The following is a 20,184-nucleotide window of genomic DNA, read 5'->3' as shown; positions in this document are numbered from 1 at the left end:
GCGACTCTCGGACGTGGCGAGGAATAAATAGAACAAGCAGGCCGAATACGCGCAGAGCTTCGTCGCTCCCTCTCTCTCGCACCCTACGGGACGGCCCATGAGTGAGAGAGAGACGCAGAGACAAAGACAACGTTCCGAATCAGCACACGGTCCCAGAGTTGCGTCGCTGTGTCTCTCCCGCACTCAGAAGGCGCTCCATGGGTGCGAGAGAGACGGAGTGACCCGGCGTGCTCGTGCGGAGAGCGATCTTTTTATTGTGATTTGCTTCCCGGACAGCGCGGCGTATGCCACGTGGGAGGCGCGCGGGAGATACACGCTGTTCGGGTGCCTCTGTTTCCTGGACCTGCTCTTGACCTTGACGAGCAGAGCGAGCATGTCGCTGATGGAGAGAAAAGTATGAGCCTCGGAATTTAAACGAAACGAGAAGTCGCAGTATGAAACCTCTGGAATAAAGAGACAAAACGTGGGACTTCCCCAACAAAACAAATTGCCACTCCCCTCTGTTTTTCTTATCGTCTTGATTTGCAGGTTGACACGACGCCGCGCAGCGGCGGATGAAGAGTGGCGTGAATGACTGTAGGGGATTGGAAACTGGGATTGATTCTTTCTCTCTCGCTGTGTGACTGTACTGGTACTGTACAGCCATGGGTGCACGGTGGTCCACCGTGATCGTGGTCGCGAAGAAGGGCTCTCGACGTGTTCGACTATCAGGCCTCGGCAGACGCACGCCGCCCTCGCTGCTGAGTAGTATAGAGCGGGTCACGCCACAGCCGCCACAGCGTGAACACAGCGTTCACGCCTGTCGCGTTTTTCGATCAAGGCCGCGCCTCTGGGAACGCAGCTGACGCGGCAAAGAAGCGGTGACGCCGAATCGAAACGCTTCTTTCGCGCCAATTTGCATCCGTGACTTTGTCACGCGATTTCATGCGACCGGGGTCGGCCGATCTGTAACAATCTAAATACATTGCACTGTGCAGCGCTGTCGTTTTGTACTCGACCGCAACGGCGAAAGAACAATTATTCGGACAAAAACAGTGGCAGCGGTGGGATTCGAACCCACGCCTCCGAGGAGACTGGTGCCTTAAACCAGCGCCTTAGACCGCTCGGCCACGCTACCGCATTGATGAGAAGGCCGACGAACGGTGCCAACTATAGGATTACTGTTTCCCAGGTTCCCCCGCCCCGTCGATAAGCTGGTGTCCCGTTGCAGGCTCGGCAGCTTGCACGTTGGAGGCCCCGAAGCCGCCTTTTTAAGTCCACATTTTCAAAGTGTAATTTCTGATCACCACTAAAATAAAACGTAGCTCAATGGAAGAAATAACAAGTTATACTCGAAAAATAGGGAGGGGTCGAATCCTAACGTGCAAAAAAATGTTTCCGCCCGGGATCGAACCGGGGACCTTGTGCGTGTGAAGCACACGTGATAACCACTACACTACGGAAACGGCAGTGGGAGGTGAGCCTCCCCGCAGGCAAAATATGGTGGGGTCGAGATTGTCGGCGCGCGGCTGCGCGCGGCGCACCGCGGCCGCGTCGATGCAAGTGCGTGGAGGGGATTCCCGTCCGCGGAGTGGGGGCAGCAGCCCGCGTCGCGCCGCCCGCCACAACAAGAACGCTGTCTTCGTGCCCTCCTCTCACCATCCGATATGGTCTAGTGGCTAGGATACCTGGCTCTCACCCAGGAGGCTCGGGTTCGATTCCCGGTATCGGAACTTTTTGCCCACTCCTCTCAGTCTGGGAGGAACTTCCCTCAACTCAATTTACTTCGTGGACGTGGAGTGGCTAGGTGGCTCCCCCAACGCAATGGAAAGGACTCTTTTCTGGAAAGCCACAAACGCGTGACGGAAACGTGCCGGGGAAACCGTGAGAACGGAGTGGTGGGCCAACCGCGCGCCAGCCGGACATTGGAAGCGGAGCCAGGATCAAAAAGCCAATCCGCGAACAGCGAATGCTGGACGACCGCGGTGACGTCGAAAGTGTTCCTCATCAGAATGAACGATGACGCGTTGTCCGGCTGATGTGTCCAGCGTGGGAGCGGCTGGACGCTGGGCGCGCTTGAGGCAGGCGATGCAAATGCTCAGCCGCTTGAAAGTGTAATCGGCAGCCCGATTCCGAACCGAAAGACCGCTTCGTCGCTCTCTCTCTCTCGCACACCTGGGGCATTGCCCATGAGTGCGACAGAGACAGAGCGACGATTCTTCTGAATGAAACGAGCGCGGGATTCGAGTGTTGGAACGCGTAGGTGTGAGGCGTGAGGGGCGTGAGGCGTGCCTGTCCCAGTCTGACGGCGGCCTGCACTCAATCCCCATCGCCTGTCCCGGTGCAGTCTGAGAGTCCCCGTAGGTCCCCGCCGTGCCCGCCCGGAGCCACCGCCGCCCTCCACCGATGTGACATGAGTTCCGCGGGCCAGTCTCGACGACACACTGCCGCGGAGGAGCGCGCTAGCGGGGTGAGTAGAGGAGTGAGCGCCTCGGTGCACTGCACAGTGGGCCAGAAGACCGGTGCAGGCGGCCAAAATTCAAGACGCGTTTTGAGCTCCAGAGTCGCTAAATGGGACTCGGACCGAACGTGTGACCCCACCAATGGATTGCTCTGCGAACGAGGAATCCATTGGTGGGGTCACACCGTGACTCACACGTTTGGTTCGGGTCCTGTTAAGCGACTCTGGGGGTCAAACTGCGTCTAGAATTTTGGCGTCCTCTTCCAAACCTCCCAAACTCTGTCTCACTGTCTGAGCAGCAGCTTAGGACACAACCCCGCTCTACCCTCCTGTCGCCAAACTGCTCGCAACCCTTCCGAGTCAGATGTGGGACTGGAGGGTAGAGGGGTATGTGTCCTAAGCTGCTGCCCAGACAGGTCGGGGTGCACGGCCATAGCGCCCAACTGACGGAACATTCGGACTGCTAGGACGGTTGGTTTGCCTACCCAGCAGGCGGCAGAGCGCACCGTCCAGGCGCCCATGCCCGATTGGTTGCCTGCCTTCCAGGAGGACGGGCGCACGGAACGGAGCGCATAGCAAGGAGGATTGGTTGCCTCCCGTCCTGGCGCTGCGGGAGCTACACTGGTAAACCTAAGGAGAAACGTTTTTCTAGAACACCCAATGCAGATTTAGGAATAGAGGACAGCCGTGCCGACGCACCTGTAAACCCCAAAAGCGCAAGGGCAGGAAGAAAATTCCTCTGTGTGTTCCAGTTTCACCGATGGACGTTACAGTATATCTTATCTAGGCGTAGGTTTACCGTTTAAAAAATTCATTGAGATTAGCTCACCACAACAAATAAATCCATCAGAGGGCATGAATTTTACACTAGAAACTTTTCAGAGTCGTCTTTTCTTTCGGGGGCCACCCAATGAATGCGTGAATGGAAGAAATGTGCTGCTACTGCTCCGTTGCGAAAGCGCGCTGCAACTCTAAACAGGCAAAGGATTTAAGGATTTGGGGCAAAGTTCTCCTGAGTCCTGATTTATTCCACCATTATTCTCCACGCGTTTCCAACTCTCACCTCAGAGTGCAACGGGGACCGACCGGGGGGCGAGACCTTGAAAATGAACCTCTTTGTGGGGAAGTCCTCGCTTTTTCGTGTCATGTCTGGCGAGGGCGTACTCGCGTATGTGGAAATGTAAAGTCGGTCACCTTATTCGTGATACCAATGCGCGCCATAAACAATCTGGACCCGAATTTCTTTATTTCATGTTTTTATGGCTTTGTCAGTAGAAACAAGATTTGGGTAGAGCGTGATAGAACCGGGGTCACGCAGCATTTGAGCGTGCACAGTGCACTGCACACCCTTGCGATGTCTGGGAGAGTCGTGGGGCACGCCTGGACTTCCCTCGCCACCACACCGTGCGTCTTGTCACTCTGTCTCTCTCGCACTCTCACGGGACGCCCCATGAGTGCGAGAGAGACAGAGCTCAGAATCAGTCTGCTGAGCCACCACCACCGAACTTGGTCGACCTGCTGGTATACAGTACTCGCGTCCACTGCACTCGTCTGGCGTCTGCAGACCGATTCCGAGAGTCGTTTTCGTCGCTCTGTCTCTCTCGCACTCATGGGGCGTCCCCTACAGGTGCGAGAGAGACAGAGCGACGGAAACGACTCTCGGAGGCAGTCTGTTGCGGTGTGAGGCGACACGCGACCGGTCTGTGTACGTACACTGTACACGTTGGCGTTGAGCCGCGGTGCTGCGCATGCATGCCTAGGAGGGTGCCTGGCCGGCTGGCCGTTGACCCACCGCGCAGGACGCACTGCAGACTCATTCCGAGAGTCGTTTTCGTCGCTCTGTCCCTCTCGCACTCATGGGGCGTCCCGTATGGGTGCGATGGAGACGCAGAGGATGCCGCAGCGCCTGATCCGCTGAAATCGCCTAGACGCGTTTCGAGCTCCAGAGTCGCTAAATGGGACTCGAACCGAACGTGTGACCCCGCCAATGGATTGCTCTCCGAACAAGGAATCCATAGATGGGGTCACACGTTCAGTTCGTGTTCCATTTAGCGACTCTGTAGCTCAAAACGCGTCCGGGACTTTATACAGCTTTATACGGCCTGCACCGGTCCTCTGGCCCACTGTGCATGGGTCGGTGTAACCACACTGTTGCCACTCGCGTTTCGGAGAGGTCGCAAGGGACGCAGGCGATCACTCCCACTCTGCCACCGCGATTCCAGAGCTGTGGCTGTTGGAGTTATTTTAGAGTCTGAAAAAAAAACGAGGCGTGCCGAAAAAAGTAACGGGCGGAGGGGCAGCGGGGGAGGTTCTGATGATCGTATCTGACCTCACCTGGACAGGGGAGGGGGAAAGGGAAGTCCAGCAAATTACTCCCGGACCAGTTCCGTCCTAGCTACGCTGTGCTGCGCTACGCGGTGGTACGTAATTACCCCGAGTCCTCTTCGCTGTCTCGATCCTCTGTCCTTTTTGAGGACAGTCGTCAATGAGTTGGAGCGAGATAGACGTAAGGGGTTACGTACTAGATGGACGATCTGCCGCGCGATTCAGACGGTCGGTTTGACGCTGTCTCTGTCGCGCCCTCACGGAAAGCCCCGTGAGTGCGAGAGAGACAGAACGAAACGACTCGTCTCACAGTGGGCCAGAAGACCGGTGGAGGCGGCCAAAGCTCTAGACGCGTTTTGAGCTCCAGAGTCGCTAAACGGGACTCGAACCAAACGTGTGACCGCACCAATGGATTCCTCGTTCGGAGAGGACTCATAACGCGTCTAGAGTTTTGTCCGCCTCCACCGGTCTTCCGGCCCACTGTGGGTCTGAATCGCGCGGCTGAATGATCCGCCGCGCCTTTATCGTGGCGAGGGCGAGACTTTGCTCCTCGCCATCGCTGTCTCACTCCGTCTTCGTCTCACTCTGTATCTGGCTGGCTGCGGACCGATCCCGAGAGTCCCTTTTCGTCGCTCTGCCTCTCTCGCTCGTCCACGGGACGCCCCACGAGTGCGAGAGAGGCAGGGCGACGACAACGACTCTCGGAATGAGTCTGCTGGCAGTCTGGGCCGTCCGCCACACACGCGACGCACACCTGCCGAAGCACAGCGGAGCACGCCGAAGCGAGATGACGCACGCCACGCCGCGGACACGTGCAGGACGCGTGCGGGGCCGGCCAGGCGTTCACCTTCAATCTCCACGAGGGCCTCGCCACCTCGCCGTCGTGGAGCCGGCGGCTCCAGCCAGATCAGCCTGCCACTTTGCCAGTGCTGATGGCGGCAGCATGCTAGGCTAGGCTGGCGAGACGCGACGCGGCCAAGTCCATGCTGCCATGAACATGAACCGCGGAGGGAAGGGACATGAGGGGGGGGGGGGCATCAGGCGGTGCCTGTCTGATTGGAGGGGGAAGGGGAGGGAGGGACAGGGACGGGCGGCGGCAGCCCAGAAAGTGAGGAGGGAGCTGCGCTGCAGTGTACTAGCACTCCAAGCCGCGGGTTCCTCCTCGTCTCGTCGTTCACCGCCAAATCTGTCACTGAAATGCACGTGGACGCGTTTTTTCGCCCAGACAGTCGCTACCTCTGACTCGTGGACGCAGTGTCGCGGCCGTGCACTTGAGGACATTCCTGCTGTCGTGAGGTTAGACTGGCGCTCCTCCACTGGGAATGCCAAAAAGTTGCAGGCAAAGGGGTGTATTTTAAGGCAGGCTTCCCAGGGCAAAGGGAGGCGTTGTAGCTTTCATTAACTGCATAATTAGCGGTCCAGTTTGATACGCTGCCGAGTGTTTGTCACTTTTCTTTCATTTACTATTTTAATTTTCCTTTGTCTTTAATGTTTTCAGGAGAATCAATCAGTAAGAAACAAAATGACAGGGGTGACAGTACGTGCTGCGCTTTCAGCGGTCAAGTATCAACGACAACATCATGTAAGTAATCTTCACTGCCAAATTTTATTTTCCCTTCAGACACCTGGTTTTATTGTGCTTAGTTATGTTACCGTCCAGTGTCAACCTCTTGAGAGCTAAAATTTACCCATATCCATTTGAATTTTCCACTTTTTCACAATCCAAAATCTCAACATACCCTAATTTGCATTTTACTGCTCACTGATTGTGATGGTTTGGTTTCCCTAACAGGTCAATCTCTGCGGTAATATTTTTTCAATTGCACCAAAGGCTGCATTCACAGTGTCAACACGACCCTGTTTAGGAGTGAGTCTATTTCCCCCTACAAGGAGTTTCTCATCTCAAGAAGTAACAAAAAATCTTCGTCTAATGACTCCAGAAGATGTGAAACCAAAGGTATATTGAAATTCATTAGCAGTTTTAACATCTGCTACCTTGATCCACATTTTTAACATTTTTTTCAAATCCTTTTAAGGTGGATAAAAAGTCTCTAGCTGTAGAAATAAGAAACGATCGTCCACTTGTAGTATTTTTAGAATGGATGGCGGCTCACAAGAATCACGTAAAAAAATTTACTGATCTCTATTTGGGCAGTGGCTACGATGTTCTTGTAGCTCCTCTCACACCATCTCAGCTTCTGTTCCCAAGAAGTGGCAGCCAGGTATGTGACAATTCTACAAAGCCTCTTTTATGAGACAAAATCTGCAGTTTTCATTGACAAACTTTCTTAATCATCGGGTTGGGCTTCACTGTGGTGTCAGACAACAAAGTGCTGGAACTTGGAAGAGTGATAGAAATGTATGACACAGGTGCTGGCTGCAGAGGTGGTTCAGTTCCTGGCCATCAACAGCCAGTACTCACGTATTCTGGTGCACGGATTCTCCATAGGGGGATACGTTTGGGGCGAAGTACTGTTGCTCCTCTCTCGAGACTCATCAAGATATTCATCTGTCATCCAGCGAGTTCATGGACAAGTTTGGGACTCGGTTGTTGGGATGGAATCAATCATACAGGGATTTCCTCTGGCAATTTTTCCCAGCAACTTCTTACTACGGACTGCATTTTCTAAATACCTAGGGTGAGAATGCTCTTGCTCTGACTGTCCACTTCATTTTCTCTGTAGAGGATTGTTTTGAAATAATTCGAAGCCATTGGTGGTGGTTAACACTAGAAGCTGTAGACATATTTTTCTGATACCTTTCACTTGCTGTTATGTGCTTGTCTCATTTTTCTATTTTTTTCAAAAATAACTTGAAGGGTTTTTAACATTTGTTGGTATTTTTAATCTTATTCTGAAAGGAAATAAGTAGCCTCACCTTAGAGGAGTAAATTTTGCATCTTGTCTCTCAGAAATGGCTTTGCATTCGTAAAGTTGCATCTTGTCTTGTTTGTCTCATTATTAATAGAAAAATGGCAAAATTTTTGCTCAACAGTGCAGATGTGTGTGGGGAAAATAAGTTGATTTTGGGGAATTCATCTTTGCTTTCATAAAACAATATTTGAACTGGCATGTTATTGCACTTGCTACAATTGGAACTTGCTTGGTTGGAATTAGAGGCAAATGCTTATTGCATGATTCCAAGAACATGGAATGCATCTCATGTTTTTTATCATGCTTTTCATGACAAGACTCGAACAATCATGTCGTAAAGAGCATGTTCCAGCACTTTGACTCCACATAAGCCAGCAATCCCAGATTAATGCCTAATATTAAACCTCGCTCTTTTTCTTTGCCATAGTGAAGCGAGTTGCAACTTTCTTACCACACATTTTTCTCTTTTAACAGTTGATAGCAGACGATTTGATAAGGTTCCTTGCAGAAAATCCAGCATACAAGCGAGTGATTGTGCATGGGTTTTCTGTTGGAGGATATTTGTGGGGAGAAATATGTCTCAAGATGGATAAACACCCAGCACTTCCCCAACAGATTGTTGGTCAAGTGTGGGACAGTTTAGTAGATGTGGTTGGAGTCAGTCAAGGAGTGGCTGCTTCTATCTTCCCAAAGAATGACACACTCAAGAAAATGGTGAACTCATGCATTCAGTGAGTTAAACCCTTTGAAAAAGTTGCATTTCCAAAATGGGGCATGAATGGCTCTGTGTTCTTTCACTAAATGTTTAAGTTCTTTCACCAGAATTGCTTTTAAGTGGAACTTTACTCATGCTACAATTTCATTCTCAGTTTATCAATTTTACTGTTGAACTGTTCGTAAAAAATATTAAAGAAGGAACTAAGTCTGTGTGTGTCAGACTACCTCCCTCTTGGTAGAAAGCTACAAATTATGTTGACAGCATGAATGATAACCTGGGATGTCCATGTGCTTGGTGAGTCAGAACTGGTAATTTGCTTAAGTCCAAATCTCTCAGAGAAAACATTTATTTATTTTTTAAAGTTTAAAAGTTTTTAAACATTTGGACTGAGGGGGCATGGTTCTTAATAAAAGCTTAAAGTTGGCTTGGGAATGGATAAATAAATATGCATGCTGCATGGAGGACCAAGTGAAAATTTTGGAAGGAAAGAAACTGTATTCTGAGGAACTTTCACTTACTTATGCTTATAACTTTTATCATAAGTGCTTATTAAAGGCTAAATGTGTTTGTGTGTGTGAGTAACAGTTTTTAAGTATTGCGACTTAATTTGTGCTTCCCTAAAAACTTAAGAATTTTTGCATGATAAAAAAATCTCCATTGCATATAATAAATTTTCTAGCAGAACTTCCTCCTATACTCGTGTGCATGTTTCTTTCAGACTCCATCTGTGGATGTTCAGAAACGTTGCAACCAAGCACTATGAAGCAAGTAGTGCCATGTTTCATGACCCACCAGTGAAAGCCCCTGCATTGGTGCTAGCATCTCGGAATGACCCCATATGTTCCTTCAAGGAAATGATGGAGGTTGTCGATGGATGGCGAGAGCAGAATGTCAAAGTAAGTTCCACAGTCTTCTAAAATTTTCATAATGTGTCAAAAATAAAATAACGTGTTGTTTGTTTCTTGTTTGCAGATAACAATGAAGATTTGGGATGATTCCCCGCATGTTGGTCACATGCGGAAGTATAGAAAAGAATACATTGAAGAGCTTAACAGCTTTCTGCATGGTCTGAATCTGCCTGTAGTACATGACAAAGATGCTGACAAAATAACATCGAAACTTTAAATTTTAAGTTAAATGCTTACCACCTCAAGAGCGAAGTTCGCAAAATTTTGTAGAAATTTGCACCGGTTAAGATTGCCTACTTCAGGATCGTTTAACCAAACATAGCTTTTTGTTTTATCTGAGTTTGGTGATGCCTTGTCAATTTAATTTTAATCTGAACTTGCCACACTTGGTACAAATAATTAAGATTTGATTGTCATAAAAATTTCAACTGCACCGCAATGCAACATTTCTTATCTTAATGTTGTACTTGCATATTATGATGTAGGATTAATGAAATATGGATTCAAGGGGGGAATTGAGACCCACCAACAAAAGTCAAGACAAGTTTAACGAAGAGGGAACTTAATAATTTTTCAGCTTGAATGCAAGTCCATTCTTAAGGTCAAAATCCATTTCCTTTCTACAGAAAAGGATGATTGATGTGATATTAGTTTGTTTCAATTTATGGAAGTCTAAGCATAGGAGATTGATAAGGATCTCATAATAACTGCTTGTCCTTCTGTTGAAACTGGATCTTATGAGTAACAAATGCATGTGTTGTTCTTTAGCATATTGTCAGTAACCTTGATGATAAGAGAAAATGGGCTGTCTCATGGCCTGGAATCTATATACTTGGGACCATGTTATCAGTTTTCCAGGTTTCTTTAAATTAGGAAAGTTAAAAATAAATATTATGATTTTTAAAAGTCAAGTGATAATTGCCAGTCAATTTGGAATTTCGATTATTTATAACAACAGAAAATATTGTCTGACATACTGAGAAGTTTTCCCCCTGCATGTACTTAGTTGTTATGTCTCATATGTAGCTACATTGTACACACAGAAATGTGAGGAACAGTAACCAGTACCAAGAAAACTCTTTGTTCAGAATACATCCTGAAGTTCGTTAGCTCCTCAGGACCAATTAGACATAATAAAGTTATGCTAGGGATTGAACCATTCAATACAGCATGTTTCTATTTGTGTTTAATTTTCGTTTTTTAAGAAAAATAAAACTTTTTCTAATCTGAATCATCATCAAAAGATTTCAAAGGTACCTTTCTATTTTTAGCAGCCTCTTTAGCCTGCTTTCTTGCTAACTTACGCTTCAATTTCATTCTCTTTTCTGCCAGCGCCTCCTCTTCATCTGGATCTTTCCCCTCAAGGATGAGTTTCTTCCGTTTGTTGATAGCCTTCCTTTCAAAATAATCGGTTTCATCTAATCTTATTTCTGCTTCCCTCTTAGTAACTGAGACTTGAGTAACAATTTTAGAAACTTCTTTATCTGTAACATAAAACAATATTCACAAATAAGACACATCATAATATGTTGTGTCTTGAAGATGAAAATTCGCAACCTACCATCAACTTTGTACTCAGTAAGTTTAGTGTTGATGGCTTCTTCGATAGCATGGAGCAGCTTGATGTCATGCGGTGTGATTAAAGAGACTGCGAGACCTTCCCGCCCTGCTCTTGCGGTACGTCCGACTCTGTGAATATATTCTTTCGGCACATTTGGTAGAATGTGATTTAAAACAAGTTGAACAGCAGGAATGTCCAATCCTGTTTGCAAAACAATAGTAATAATGTTAATAAAAATCAGAGAGCCCCACAATTCATAAGCATGTTACATGAGTGTCAAAGAAAACATACCTCTACTTGCTACATCAGTAGCAATTAGTATTTTAACAACATTTGATTTAAACTTAGCTAGTGCTGCAAGGCGTTCTTTCTGCTTTGCCATAGCATGAAGGGCAACATTTTCAAAGCCAACTTCATTCAGTGTCATGGACAGCAATTGACAATTTCTGGAAATGACCATTGCAAAGTTAATTAATTGATACCTAGGCATGTTCTGCTTACAGACAAAAAAAATCTTAGGCAAAGAATACAAAGCTTACTTGCAGGTATCAGTAAATATCATTATTGAACCGTTTTCATCTTGAGATCTGAATGTACGAATAGTTTCAATCAAATATCCATCACGCACCAGAGGAGGGCACAAAACATAAGATTGTTTCAGCTGATCTACAGTTGCCACCTCGTTTGATGCCGACCAAATAAAAACCTATGAAAAAGTATGAAAACATTACAATCCCCTTCAACAAATTAATTTGTGACAGCAACAGCTAACCAAAACCAAATAATTATGCCAATACCTTTTCATCGGCAATAGCTTTAACTCTGTCCAAAGAATCCGATAAAGTAGCACTAAAAAGAAGAGTTTGCCTCTTTTCTGGTATTGATTCAAAGATAGTCTTGAGCTGAAAATTGAAAAGGTTGACGACATTTAATATTTTTCCTCACATGTAACTAACTTGGAATGGATCCAGCTATTTAATACCTGATGATCAAACCGCCCTTCCAGTAGTCTATCAGCCTCATCCAAAACTAGGAATTTAATTCTTTTTAAACTGAAAGTGTCACAACTCTCCAAATGATCTGCTAGTCTATGAGGAAAAAGAAAAACATCCAACAAAATCATGTGCACCCTATATTGAATGAGTTGAGCAAATGGAGAAGGATCACTACCTGCCTGGTGTTGCAACAACAATGTGAGGTTTACGACTGAGCTCTTGTGATTGAATCATCATGTCCATTCCTCCTACAATAACGCTTGTTCGAAGACTTAGTGTTTTTCCAATTACATTGAACTGATCTGCAATCTGTAATGTAGTGGCAAAAATTTATGAAAACCCATCAGATGCACCAACAACAGCTGTGCCATAATTTAAAATAAGAAAATGCCAACTGTAATACCAGGAAACATACCTGATATGCCAATTCTCTGGTTGGTGTGAGGACAAGTGCAAAGATGCCGTAAGGATCCTCACAAAGCTTGTTCAAAATCGGGAGCGCAAAGGCTAGGGTTTTACCACTACCTGTCTTAGCACACCCAATACAATCCCCTCCTTTTATAATGTGAGGTATGCAATTTTTCTGTATAGGAGTTGGATTCTTCACCCCTGAAACACACAAACAAAGAGGTTACATCAAAATACAAGCATCCTTTGAACAATAATATATGACAATGATTATGACAGTCCATACGTAAAGTAAAAATGCATAAAACATAAATTAATTTGACTAAAATTTCATTTTAAAAATCATCGCAGTATTGCTGAAAATATAATTTAGTAAGCACTATGACAGAAAACAGGGTGAGACTGCAAGGTTAAGCAGCACCAGAGGCTCGAGAATTCTACGCTTTTCACCAGCACGAACCAATTAAATCACATTGACGAGCGATCCAAGCACTAAGGCCTAGATCCGTAAACGACTTCTTTTCGTCCTCCATGTTGCAAGGTGTTCAAAACAACTTTAAAATGCACAGTTTCTTGACAAGAGCATGGTGGTGTTGTGATGACAGAGGGGGTGAGGAGGGGGCTGGGGGAAGTGAAGTGGGGAGGGAAGTCGGGACTCGCTATTCGCAGGAGCTTCGTTCCTGTACTGCGAATAATGCTCCACGCGGACGGACGGCTTCCCCCTCCCCCTTCCTCCCTTCCCCGCGATTGGTCCGTTGGCAGACGTGCCAGCAGACGTGGCGTGTTCCTCTTGACTTCTTCTTCCCCCGCTAAGTTTAGTCTGCCGATCTGGCAAGTGTTTTGCCCCGGCTTTCCTCTCTTTCCACGATCAAAGCCCATTCAATAAGCATCAAGTGAGTACAAAACGCTAAGTTAGTCCCGTAATCAAGCACCCCGCATAAAATTTTCATCGAATTCTTTCAGCTTTCACCAAAGTTCGACTTATCTTCTGCTGTGATATGTTGGACCCTCCGTGGCAAAAGAGCCGAATTTTCCAAGTTATGTGGGCAATATTTTGTATTTGATTGGTATTTTTTATTAGGAAAGTTTCCATAACTCTTCACGTATTTGAAAATCAAATTAATTTTAGTACCTGGCAGAAAAAAGATATTTAAGTTGTAGGTTAGAAAGGTCCTTCTTGACTGACATCTGGACCAGTCTTCACTACAAATGTAGGAATTTTATTTTGTTGATATCCAATGATACTGCTCATTGCTGTAATTCCAGTTTTGGCACAAGCCTCTTCTTGTTGTCAGTCTTAATTTTCGTTTTTCTTTGCTCTCCTAGTATTGTCCCCTTTTTTGAGCCTTCGTTTGCTCACTGTCACTTTTCATTCACCCACACATTTCTTTTCTGTTAGCAGGCACACAACGTCTACAGGTCTTCAATTTCTAATGATGTTTTGTTTTCATGACTGTTTCCAGAATGAAGTCATTATGTGTCGCTGTGCTGCTCCTGGCCCTCAGTGGCCTGGTGATGTCAGCGGAGGAGGATAGCACTTCACAAGCCAAGCTGCTTGTAAGCAAGCAGATTCTTAACAAGTATCTTGTTGAAGATATGGACATTGTTCTTAAGGTGTGTAGAAGACCTACCAACAATATTTATGAACAAGTCTGTATTAGATGTAACTGTTGGTTTCACTCTGAACTATTTTTCTATTTTACAGTATTCGCTTTACAATGTGGGTAGCAGTGCCGCCGTTAATGTGGCTCTGAAAGACAAGAGCTTCCCTCCTGAAGTCTTTGCTGTTGTTGGTGGCAGCTTGGACTTGCACATCGACCGCATTCCTCCTGGCACCAACGTATCTCATGTTGTCGTTGTCAGACCTCGTCAGCCTGGTTATTTCAACTTCAGTGCCGCTGAATTGAGCTACTTGGCTTCAGACGATGCTAAGGAACCTCAGTTGGGTGTCTCCAGCGAGCCTGGTGAAGGTGGAATTATTGCTTTCCGTGACTACGACAAGAAATTCTCCCCCCATGTTGTAAGTCGCCTAGCTAGAAAATCTGCATCATGTTGGCACGTATCGATATTAATTGAAGGATTCTATTGTTTGTGTGCAGCTGGACTGGGCTGCATTCGCTGTCATGACCCTGCCCTGTCTGGCCATTCCATTCCTGCTCTGGTGGTCCAGCAAATCCAAGTACGAGGCTCTAGTTAAGTCCCACAAGAAGAGCAAGAGCAGTTAAGACTGAAGTTTGAGCATGCTCAATTTGTTTATTTTTGTTTTTTTATAATTAAACTGGTCTCTCCTGTGGAGAGTTAATTTATATTTACATTCGAAGCATTTCTGTTTATGGCCTGTTTTCACCCAGCACAGAACAATTCTTGTTCAAGCACCTTATGTGGTACGTTTTACCAAACAAAAGAAAAACAGAGAGAGGGGCAAATAAAACTTCCATCATAACATGAAAATAATAAAAATTTATTGTGAAAAACTGCAACATTATGACCAGTATTTTAACTATACAAATGAAATTCATAAAATGTTGCATTAAGAAATATTGCAATACATGGTGGGACATGAAATCAGAAGCAATTTCTTATCACAAACTCATGATGAAAATGCTAGGGAATGTACACAAACAGAACACATGACACTAGAATGATAAATGCATTGAGACTAATGTTGCCACATGGGGTTCCCTAAGGTTGAAATTGAATGTTTCATTGTATGACCCAGTCACCACCAAAATACCATAACCATCAGTCCAAAGTTGTAGTCACAATAATGGTGTCTTACAAAATTTTAATTTTTAAAATTGGGCAGGTAACATCAGTTTTAAAGCCAATCTCGTTACAATACATTCCTCCCATAGACATTGGAGAACAAATCAAAACAAGAGGAAAGCGTAAAAAATGGCATAAAGTGTAAACCATAGTTAAAAAAAAATATATCACAGTTTGGACTGCTGTGCCTTCAGCAAACCTTGAAGCTTCTGAGTGAGCATGACATTTCCAGTTATCTTCAACTTCTGCTTCATGAAAGCAACTTGGGGGTTGAGCTTGCCAGTAGTCTTTATGAAACAAAATGAAAAGAACTGTCAGAACCAAAGCAAATACGAGATAAAAGAAAAAGGTATCAATCATGGCACAACTTACAATATCAATCATATCCTGATCATCAACAGTCAAAGTAGTATCCACCTTCACACCAGCTTCAGCATCACCCTTGTACAGCTTGCACTGCTTCAAGTCCACAACTGAAATAGACATCATCTTGATCAGTACCAAAATAAATTAAAAATTTGTTCGTTGTGCCTCATTCTGATTATCTTACCCCATTTTCCGGCAACTTGGCCATTTTTGGTGATATTGTACAAGAAAACACCATTAATTTTTTTGGCGGTAGCAGGGTCTGCGTCCATCCTCTTACGCATTTCATTGAACATCTCCTCACACTTCAAGGATTCGGCAGCGACTTTGTGCATGTTGGCTGCAGGTTGCACCTCTTTCAGATCCATGTATGCACCTATTCAGAAATAATAGCAACACATTAGGACCCTTAAAATCAAATGCGACAACTTGCAAATCGGTAACAATGCAATCTGGCTCACCCGAAATGACAACGTTTCCTGTTTCGATGACTGAAGTCTCAAAGTGAATTCGGTTTCCCTCGCGCCACATATCTGTCTTCAGAGTATGACTTGGCAATACTGGCTTCGTGAATCTGACCTGCAATTGAAAACGATACGCTAAGTAAGAGATTATGCTTTAAATGTATGCCGGAGGACACCAATCCTCATGCACATCCTATCCTACGCCTGGGCACAGGGCAACTGACTAAGCCCTGCAGCTATCTTCTGTGGATGAACAAATCCCCCAAGGCTGCTTCGACGATTGAGGTTAAAGTGCAGGTCTACCTACACTAACCACACAAAAACGAAGCAACAGTACAACTCTAATAGAAGGACGCGAATAAAACAATGCGGCGCACACGGTTCGCACCTCCCGCCCGTTCCCCGTTCGTTTTTTATCGCCTTTTCCGAGGCTTCTCGTGATTTTACCTGGCTGGCTGCTCGCTCCCGACTGGCCGCCGCCTCGCTCCGGCACTGGCACTACAGCGCGGCCAACTCGCGGTGGCCGTGGCCGCGCCGCACTCCGCAGTCGCAACCAAGGGCAAAGGCCATGGATCATTAAAACTCGCGCTTCCTGCGCCACGGCACGGCAGGCGGCAGGCCTAGCCCGGCCAGACAGTCCGACGTCCACCCATTGGGCCTGCCTATCGACCTGCCGTCGGCTCTTGTGTTCCCACAGGGCATGTTGCCCGGCCTGGGGGGCCTGGCCAGAGCGGTGCCCCCCCGCGGCCCGCCCCGCTCACCACCCGTCCACCTTGACGTTCGAGTCGGCACCGCGCCTCTGGCCGCCTCGCCTCGCCTTCCCTCGTTGCAGCCGCGGGGACTCACTGCCACACTGTCACTTGCAATGAATCTATTTACCCCGGCTGTTAGTACAAGCGCGCACCGCGGTCAGTGACCGAACCGGCCGCGGCGGCGGTGCGGCGGCGCCCCCCTCCCGTGGACTTCCCCGCTTTCCCTCCCCAAGGAGCGCAGCGCCACCCAGACACACAAAAGCTGACAAATCTGGGCTTCGGTTGAGCTAGCGAATCGGCTGGCAAAGAACGACCGGAGTGCAGCTCTACGATGACATTCAACAGAAATCAAATTTTGGGTTGGCACGTTGTGCACACTTGAGGCGGCTGCTGCCTTATCTCTTAGTCCATGTGCCACTGCACTGATAAGAGCAGAGATGAAAGGTTGAAATGGACAAAACAAGGACTTGCTTGTCCGACCCTTTGATTACATGAGAAAAAAAAGGGCAGGTAGCTTTGAAAGAAAAAAGTTGTTTGGCGACTACTGACCTTAATTGTTTTGACCAGATTGGGGTCATTTCCAGCATACAATTCAAGGACATGCCTTGCAGCGAAACCAAGAGTAGCCATGCCATGGAGAATTGGCCTGTCGAATCCTCCCATTGCTGAAAAGTTAGGGTCGATGTGAAGTGGGTTTGCATCCCCAGACAGACGATACAAAGCAGCCTGTAAGCATTAGGAATCCAAAATTAGAAACAGTACTTGTTAAAACAGACCTCATAATGATGAAAATATAGTACCTGATCAAGGAGGGTGGCTTGGATACGGCTTGCATCTGGTTTGCGTTTGGGTCTCTCAGCACACATAATTTGTTTGCTGGATGTTTGAGGGCCACCAAACTCGCCAGCACCTCTGATAAATACAGTCATTTGACTGTGAGCCACTAAATCACCCTCCTCATCAAATGTGTCGACTGTAATGAAAACATTATTAAAATTTCCAATAAGCACTAGTGCTTGAACAAAATATCAAGATGAAAACTTACTGTCCATTAAAATAACAGCTCCCTTGCTCCCCTTGTCCAAAACATCAGCAATCTGGCACTCATTTGTTAGAGTTCCTGATGTTTGAATTGGCTTATGGATTTCAACATATTGTTCACCATGAAGCAGCTAGCAGGAAATACAACATTGCAATGTCATGAATAATAAACAATGAATAATAATTAATCCCATGCCTGAGCTTTAACCAAGGTTGAGAATTACCTGGGTGGGGTCAATTGCTTTTCCGGGAATGGCATTGTCCCACAGCCCTGAGAACATACCGATCATCTGTCCAGGGATGATGTAGAAGCTGGGGAGAGCAGCGAATTGTTCATCATTCTCATAAAGGAAACGAAGATCCTCAGGATTCTTAGTTGAAGCACCGACTAATAATCACACATTTTAAACAAAAATTAAAATTCAATGTTTATATTTATGTTAATTTATATATTTATTGTATCAATTTATCCACTTTAATCAAGCAGTCCAAAAGTACTCACCGCCAAGAGCATACAGTATCAAGTCTCTAGGTGTGTAAGAGAACTTTTCCTTGAAAACTTTTCCCGATGCTGGGGTAGATTTCAGCTCTTCAAGAACAGTCATCAAGTTGCCTGTTGCTGCTTGAATAGAGCTCAAAGGTGTAGCTTTTGACATGTCTGTGACTTTATCCCATGAATCTCTAACATCTTCAATTGATACCTCATCAGTTATTTTCTTTCTCAAATTGACTCCAGCACCCCTGTACATGCGACACTGGGCTGCAAAGCCAGCACCAGAGTCAATAATACTGCCGTTATCTTCACATGATTCATGGCACAACCAGGCAACAACAGGAGCAATCAAAGACGGCTTCAGCTCAGCATACATTTCAGGGGGCAAAATATCTTCTGTCAACCTTGATGCAGCTGTAGGTACAATTGTATTGCAATGAATGTTGTACTTTTGTCCTTCTAAAGCAAGAGTATTGTTCAGGCCAACGAGGCCATATTTAGCAGCACTGAAAACAAAAATAAAATGCACATTAGATAAACTGAATTTTTTTAAGATCATAATATTAGAGGAAAATTATATTCATTTACCTGTAGTTTGCTTGACCAAAATTACCACACAGTCCCGACTGAGAGGCAGTCATGATCACACGCCCAAACTCCTGCTTGCGCATGTGTGGCCAGGCAGCCTGAGTAGTTTTGAATGATCCTTTAAGGTGGACCCGGTGAACAAGATCTAGGGAGGATATAAACTCATACAATCACTGAGGCTAAAATGCTCTAAATTTACAAATGAAGCAAGCTCTAAGTGATACTTTACCCCAGTCCTGGTCACTGATGCGAGCAAATGTCTTGTCCCTCAAAATACCAGCATTGTTAATAAGAATATCCACCCTTCCAAAGTTTTCTAATGCAGTTTGAATAATTTTTTCGCCTTCCTCCACTGAATTGTAGTCAGCAACAGCCTTGCCTCCTAAAATGAATGAGTGAAAGTATGAAATGAAAAAAACATTACAGAAGAACAATTAAATGTAATTCAATGAAAATACCCTTGGCTTTGATTTCTTGAACGACTGTGTCAGCTGCTTTGGTGCTGCTACCATCTCCGTGACGACCACCACCAAGGTCGTTAACAACCACAGACGCACCCCTTTCAGCCAAGAGGAGAGCGTAGGTTCGCCCCAAACCTGTGAAGAGACAGGGAGAGCTATATTAATTCATTATTGCACTGAGTAATACTCCAAGTATCCCATTGATTGGGTCTGAAGGGAATATTGTGCATTTTACTGACGCACAACAATTTGTGAACAGGCTGTTAGGCTTGTCCACACAATGTTTTACCTGCACCTGCTCCAGTAACAACTGCTACTCGACCATCATAGCGCAGCTTTGACGCCATGGTTGACAGCCTGCAAAAAGTCACCAAATATCCACATGAATGTTTTACTTTAACAAAGGGTTTGAATGAATGATAGAGGGTAAAGAAGTGTCATAGCTAATAAATGGAAGCCATGCAAAAAAGTACCAAGCAAAATAGCAAAGCAATCGTGAAAAATGGTAGGTGGGAGCCAGTGTGCCGCTGTATGTACCTGCGATAAATTTTGACGTTTGTAAAAAACACAGTTCACAGGAAAAATCCTTTGAGTTTCCTTGGGAAGGAAACAACAAAGACTACACGGGTCGGCGAACTTTCCAGTGAACAACAAGATAACATGCAACAAAGCAGAATGACAAATCAAAATTACAGTCCAAAGTCCAAACACCAGAGTTTAAAATAACATAAACAAATCAGTTAACCGGTATGCCAGGTGACTCTCTACTAAGCCTGCGTGTGCAACAGATTGGTAATAAAAATGGAGCAACCTATGGGAACTCAACAAACATGCAACAACTCCAAAAACTCGAGAAAAACATACATACCCAGCAAGTATAACCTGTTGAAGGTTTACGGTCCGTGTCAGAAGTGTGCCGTCTGCCAGCCACCACCACCGCAGTGACCCTCACGCCACTCCGCCCAGTTTCCCCCTCCACCTGTTTTTGTTGGGAATTCAAGTACTGACACGTTTCTCATACTCCT

The 20,184-nt window shown here is 45.9% G+C and overlaps 4 protein-coding genes and 3 non-coding genes across 9 annotated transcripts; 3 read left to right on the top strand and 4 right to left on the bottom strand.

The window, feature by feature from the left end:
- Window positions 1-1,035: 1,035 nt before the first annotated feature.
- Trnal-aag lies at window positions 1,036-1,117 on the bottom strand. The gene has a single exon. It is a non-coding gene; the product is annotated as a tRNA-Leu (tRNA).
- Window positions 1,118-1,372: 255 nt separating this feature from the next.
- On the bottom strand, window positions 1,373-1,445 carry Trnav-cac. Its single transcript has one exon. It is a non-coding gene; the product is annotated as a tRNA-Val (tRNA).
- A 195-nt stretch (window positions 1,446-1,640) lies between these two features.
- On the top strand, window positions 1,641-1,712 carry Trnae-cuc. The gene has a single exon. It is a non-coding gene; the product is annotated as a tRNA-Glu (tRNA).
- A 4,137-nt stretch (window positions 1,713-5,849) lies between these two features.
- LOC117645523 (transmembrane protein 53-A) lies at window positions 5,850-10,495 on the top strand. 2 transcript variants are annotated; one of them, XM_034385795.1, is made up of 7 exons: window positions 5,850-6,061; window positions 6,264-6,347; window positions 6,558-6,722; window positions 6,802-6,987; window positions 8,113-8,369; window positions 9,075-9,252; window positions 9,329-10,495. In XM_034385795.1, the coding sequence occupies exons 2-7, from the start codon at window positions 6,288-6,290 to the stop codon at window positions 9,479-9,481; spliced, it is 999 nt and encodes a 332-aa protein (XP_034241686.1). In that variant the 5' UTR covers window positions 5,850-6,061; window positions 6,264-6,287; the 3' UTR covers window positions 9,482-10,495. The 2 variants fall into 2 exon arrangements, with proteins under 2 accessions (XP_034241686.1, XP_034241684.1); XM_034385793.1 differs by lacking the exon at window positions 8,113-8,369 and adding an exon at window positions 7,136-7,404.
- LOC117645522 (probable ATP-dependent RNA helicase DDX49) lies at window positions 10,434-12,867 on the bottom strand. The gene is made up of 9 exons (XM_034385792.1): window positions 12,689-12,867; window positions 12,236-12,429; window positions 11,996-12,129; window positions 11,808-11,913; window positions 11,623-11,727; window positions 11,365-11,531; window positions 11,117-11,271; window positions 10,826-11,026; window positions 10,434-10,748 (listed from the first exon to the last, which is right to left on the bottom strand). Exons 1-9 carry the CDS (start codon window positions 12,759-12,761, stop codon window positions 10,486-10,488), a joined length of 1,398 nt encoding a protein of 465 aa, XP_034241683.1. The 5' UTR covers window positions 12,762-12,867; the 3' UTR covers window positions 10,434-10,485.
- A 96-nt stretch (window positions 12,868-12,963) lies between these two features.
- Window positions 12,964-14,542, top strand: LOC117645524 (translocon-associated protein subunit beta). The gene is made up of 4 exons (XM_034385796.1): window positions 12,964-13,121; window positions 13,692-13,842; window positions 13,934-14,248; window positions 14,328-14,542. The coding sequence occupies exons 2-4, from the start codon at window positions 13,693-13,695 to the stop codon at window positions 14,451-14,453; spliced, it is 591 nt and encodes a 196-aa protein (XP_034241687.1). The 5' UTR covers window positions 12,964-13,121; window position 13,692; the 3' UTR covers window positions 14,454-14,542.
- Window positions 14,543-14,668: 126 nt separating this feature from the next.
- LOC117645519 (peroxisomal multifunctional enzyme type 2-like) lies at window positions 14,669-20,141 on the bottom strand. Of its 2 annotated transcripts, XM_034385786.1 has the most exons (15): window positions 20,028-20,141; window positions 19,697-19,795; window positions 19,449-19,516; window positions 19,157-19,294; window positions 18,928-19,080; window positions 18,699-18,843; window positions 18,120-18,616; window positions 17,842-18,005; window positions 17,622-17,748; window positions 17,377-17,549; window positions 17,126-17,302; window positions 15,822-15,939; window positions 15,545-15,736; window positions 15,367-15,467; window positions 14,669-15,281 (listed from the first exon to the last, which is right to left on the bottom strand). In XM_034385786.1, exons 3-15 carry the CDS (start codon window positions 19,504-19,506, stop codon window positions 15,162-15,164), a joined length of 2,163 nt encoding a protein of 720 aa, XP_034241677.1. In that variant the 5' UTR covers window positions 19,507-19,516; window positions 19,697-19,795; window positions 20,028-20,141; the 3' UTR covers window positions 14,669-15,161. The 2 variants fall into 2 exon arrangements, with proteins under 2 accessions (XP_034241677.1, XP_034241676.1); XM_034385785.1 differs by lacking the exon at window positions 19,697-19,795 and having other exon boundaries at window positions 20,028-20,137.
- Window positions 20,142-20,184: the final 43 nt, after the last annotated feature.

The sequence above is a fragment of the Thrips palmi genome, unplaced genomic scaffold, assembly GCF_012932325.1.
Source record: "Thrips palmi isolate BJ-2018 unplaced genomic scaffold, TpBJ-2018v1 HiC_scaffold_18, whole genome shotgun sequence".
In the NCBI taxonomy this organism is placed as follows: domain Eukaryota; kingdom Metazoa; phylum Arthropoda; class Insecta; order Thysanoptera; family Thripidae; genus Thrips; species Thrips palmi.
This window is presented reverse-complemented; position numbering and strand designations above follow the sequence as displayed.

Coding starts and splice junctions, on each gene's coding strand:
- LOC117645523 (XM_034385793.1), top strand. CDS start 6,288: ATGACAGGGGTGACAGTACGTGCTGCGCTTTCAGCGGTCAAGTATCAA. Junction 6,723..6,801: donor CAGAAGATGTGAAACCAAAG/GTATATTGAAAT, acceptor AATCCTTTTAAG/GTGGATAAAAAGTCTCTAGC. Junction 9,253..9,328: donor GGCGAGAGCAGAATGTCAAA/GTAAGTTCCACA, acceptor TCTTGTTTGCAG/ATAACAATGAAGATTTGGGA.
- LOC117645522 (XM_034385792.1), bottom strand. CDS start 12,761: ATGGAGGACGAAAAGAAGTCGTTTACGGATCTAGGCCTTAGTGCTTGG. Junction 11,728..11,807: donor AAGGGCGGTTTGATCATCAG/GTATTAAATAGC, acceptor TTCAATTTTCAG/CTCAAGACTATCTTTGAATC. Junction 10,749..10,825: donor TACTGAGTACAAAGTTGATG/GTAGGTTGCGAA, acceptor TTTATGTTACAG/ATAAAGAAGTTTCTAAAATT.
- LOC117645524 (XM_034385796.1), top strand. CDS start 13,693: ATGAAGTCATTATGTGTCGCTGTGCTGCTCCTGGCCCTCAGTGGCCTG. Junction 13,843..13,933: donor ATATGGACATTGTTCTTAAG/GTGTGTAGAAGA, acceptor TCTATTTTACAG/TATTCGCTTTACAATGTGGG. Junction 14,249..14,327: donor AGAAATTCTCCCCCCATGTT/GTAAGTCGCCTA, acceptor GTTTGTGTGCAG/CTGGACTGGGCTGCATTCGC.
- LOC117645519 (XM_034385786.1), bottom strand. CDS start 19,506: ATGGCGTCAAAGCTGCGCTATGATGGTCGAGTAGCAGTTGTTACTGGA. Junction 19,081..19,156: donor TCAAGAAATCAAAGCCAAGG/GTATTTTCATTG, acceptor CATTCATTTTAG/GAGGCAAGGCTGTTGCTGAC. Junction 17,550..17,621: donor AGCTGTTATTTTAATGGACA/GTAAGTTTTCAT, acceptor TTTTCATTACAG/TCGACACATTTGATGAGGAG.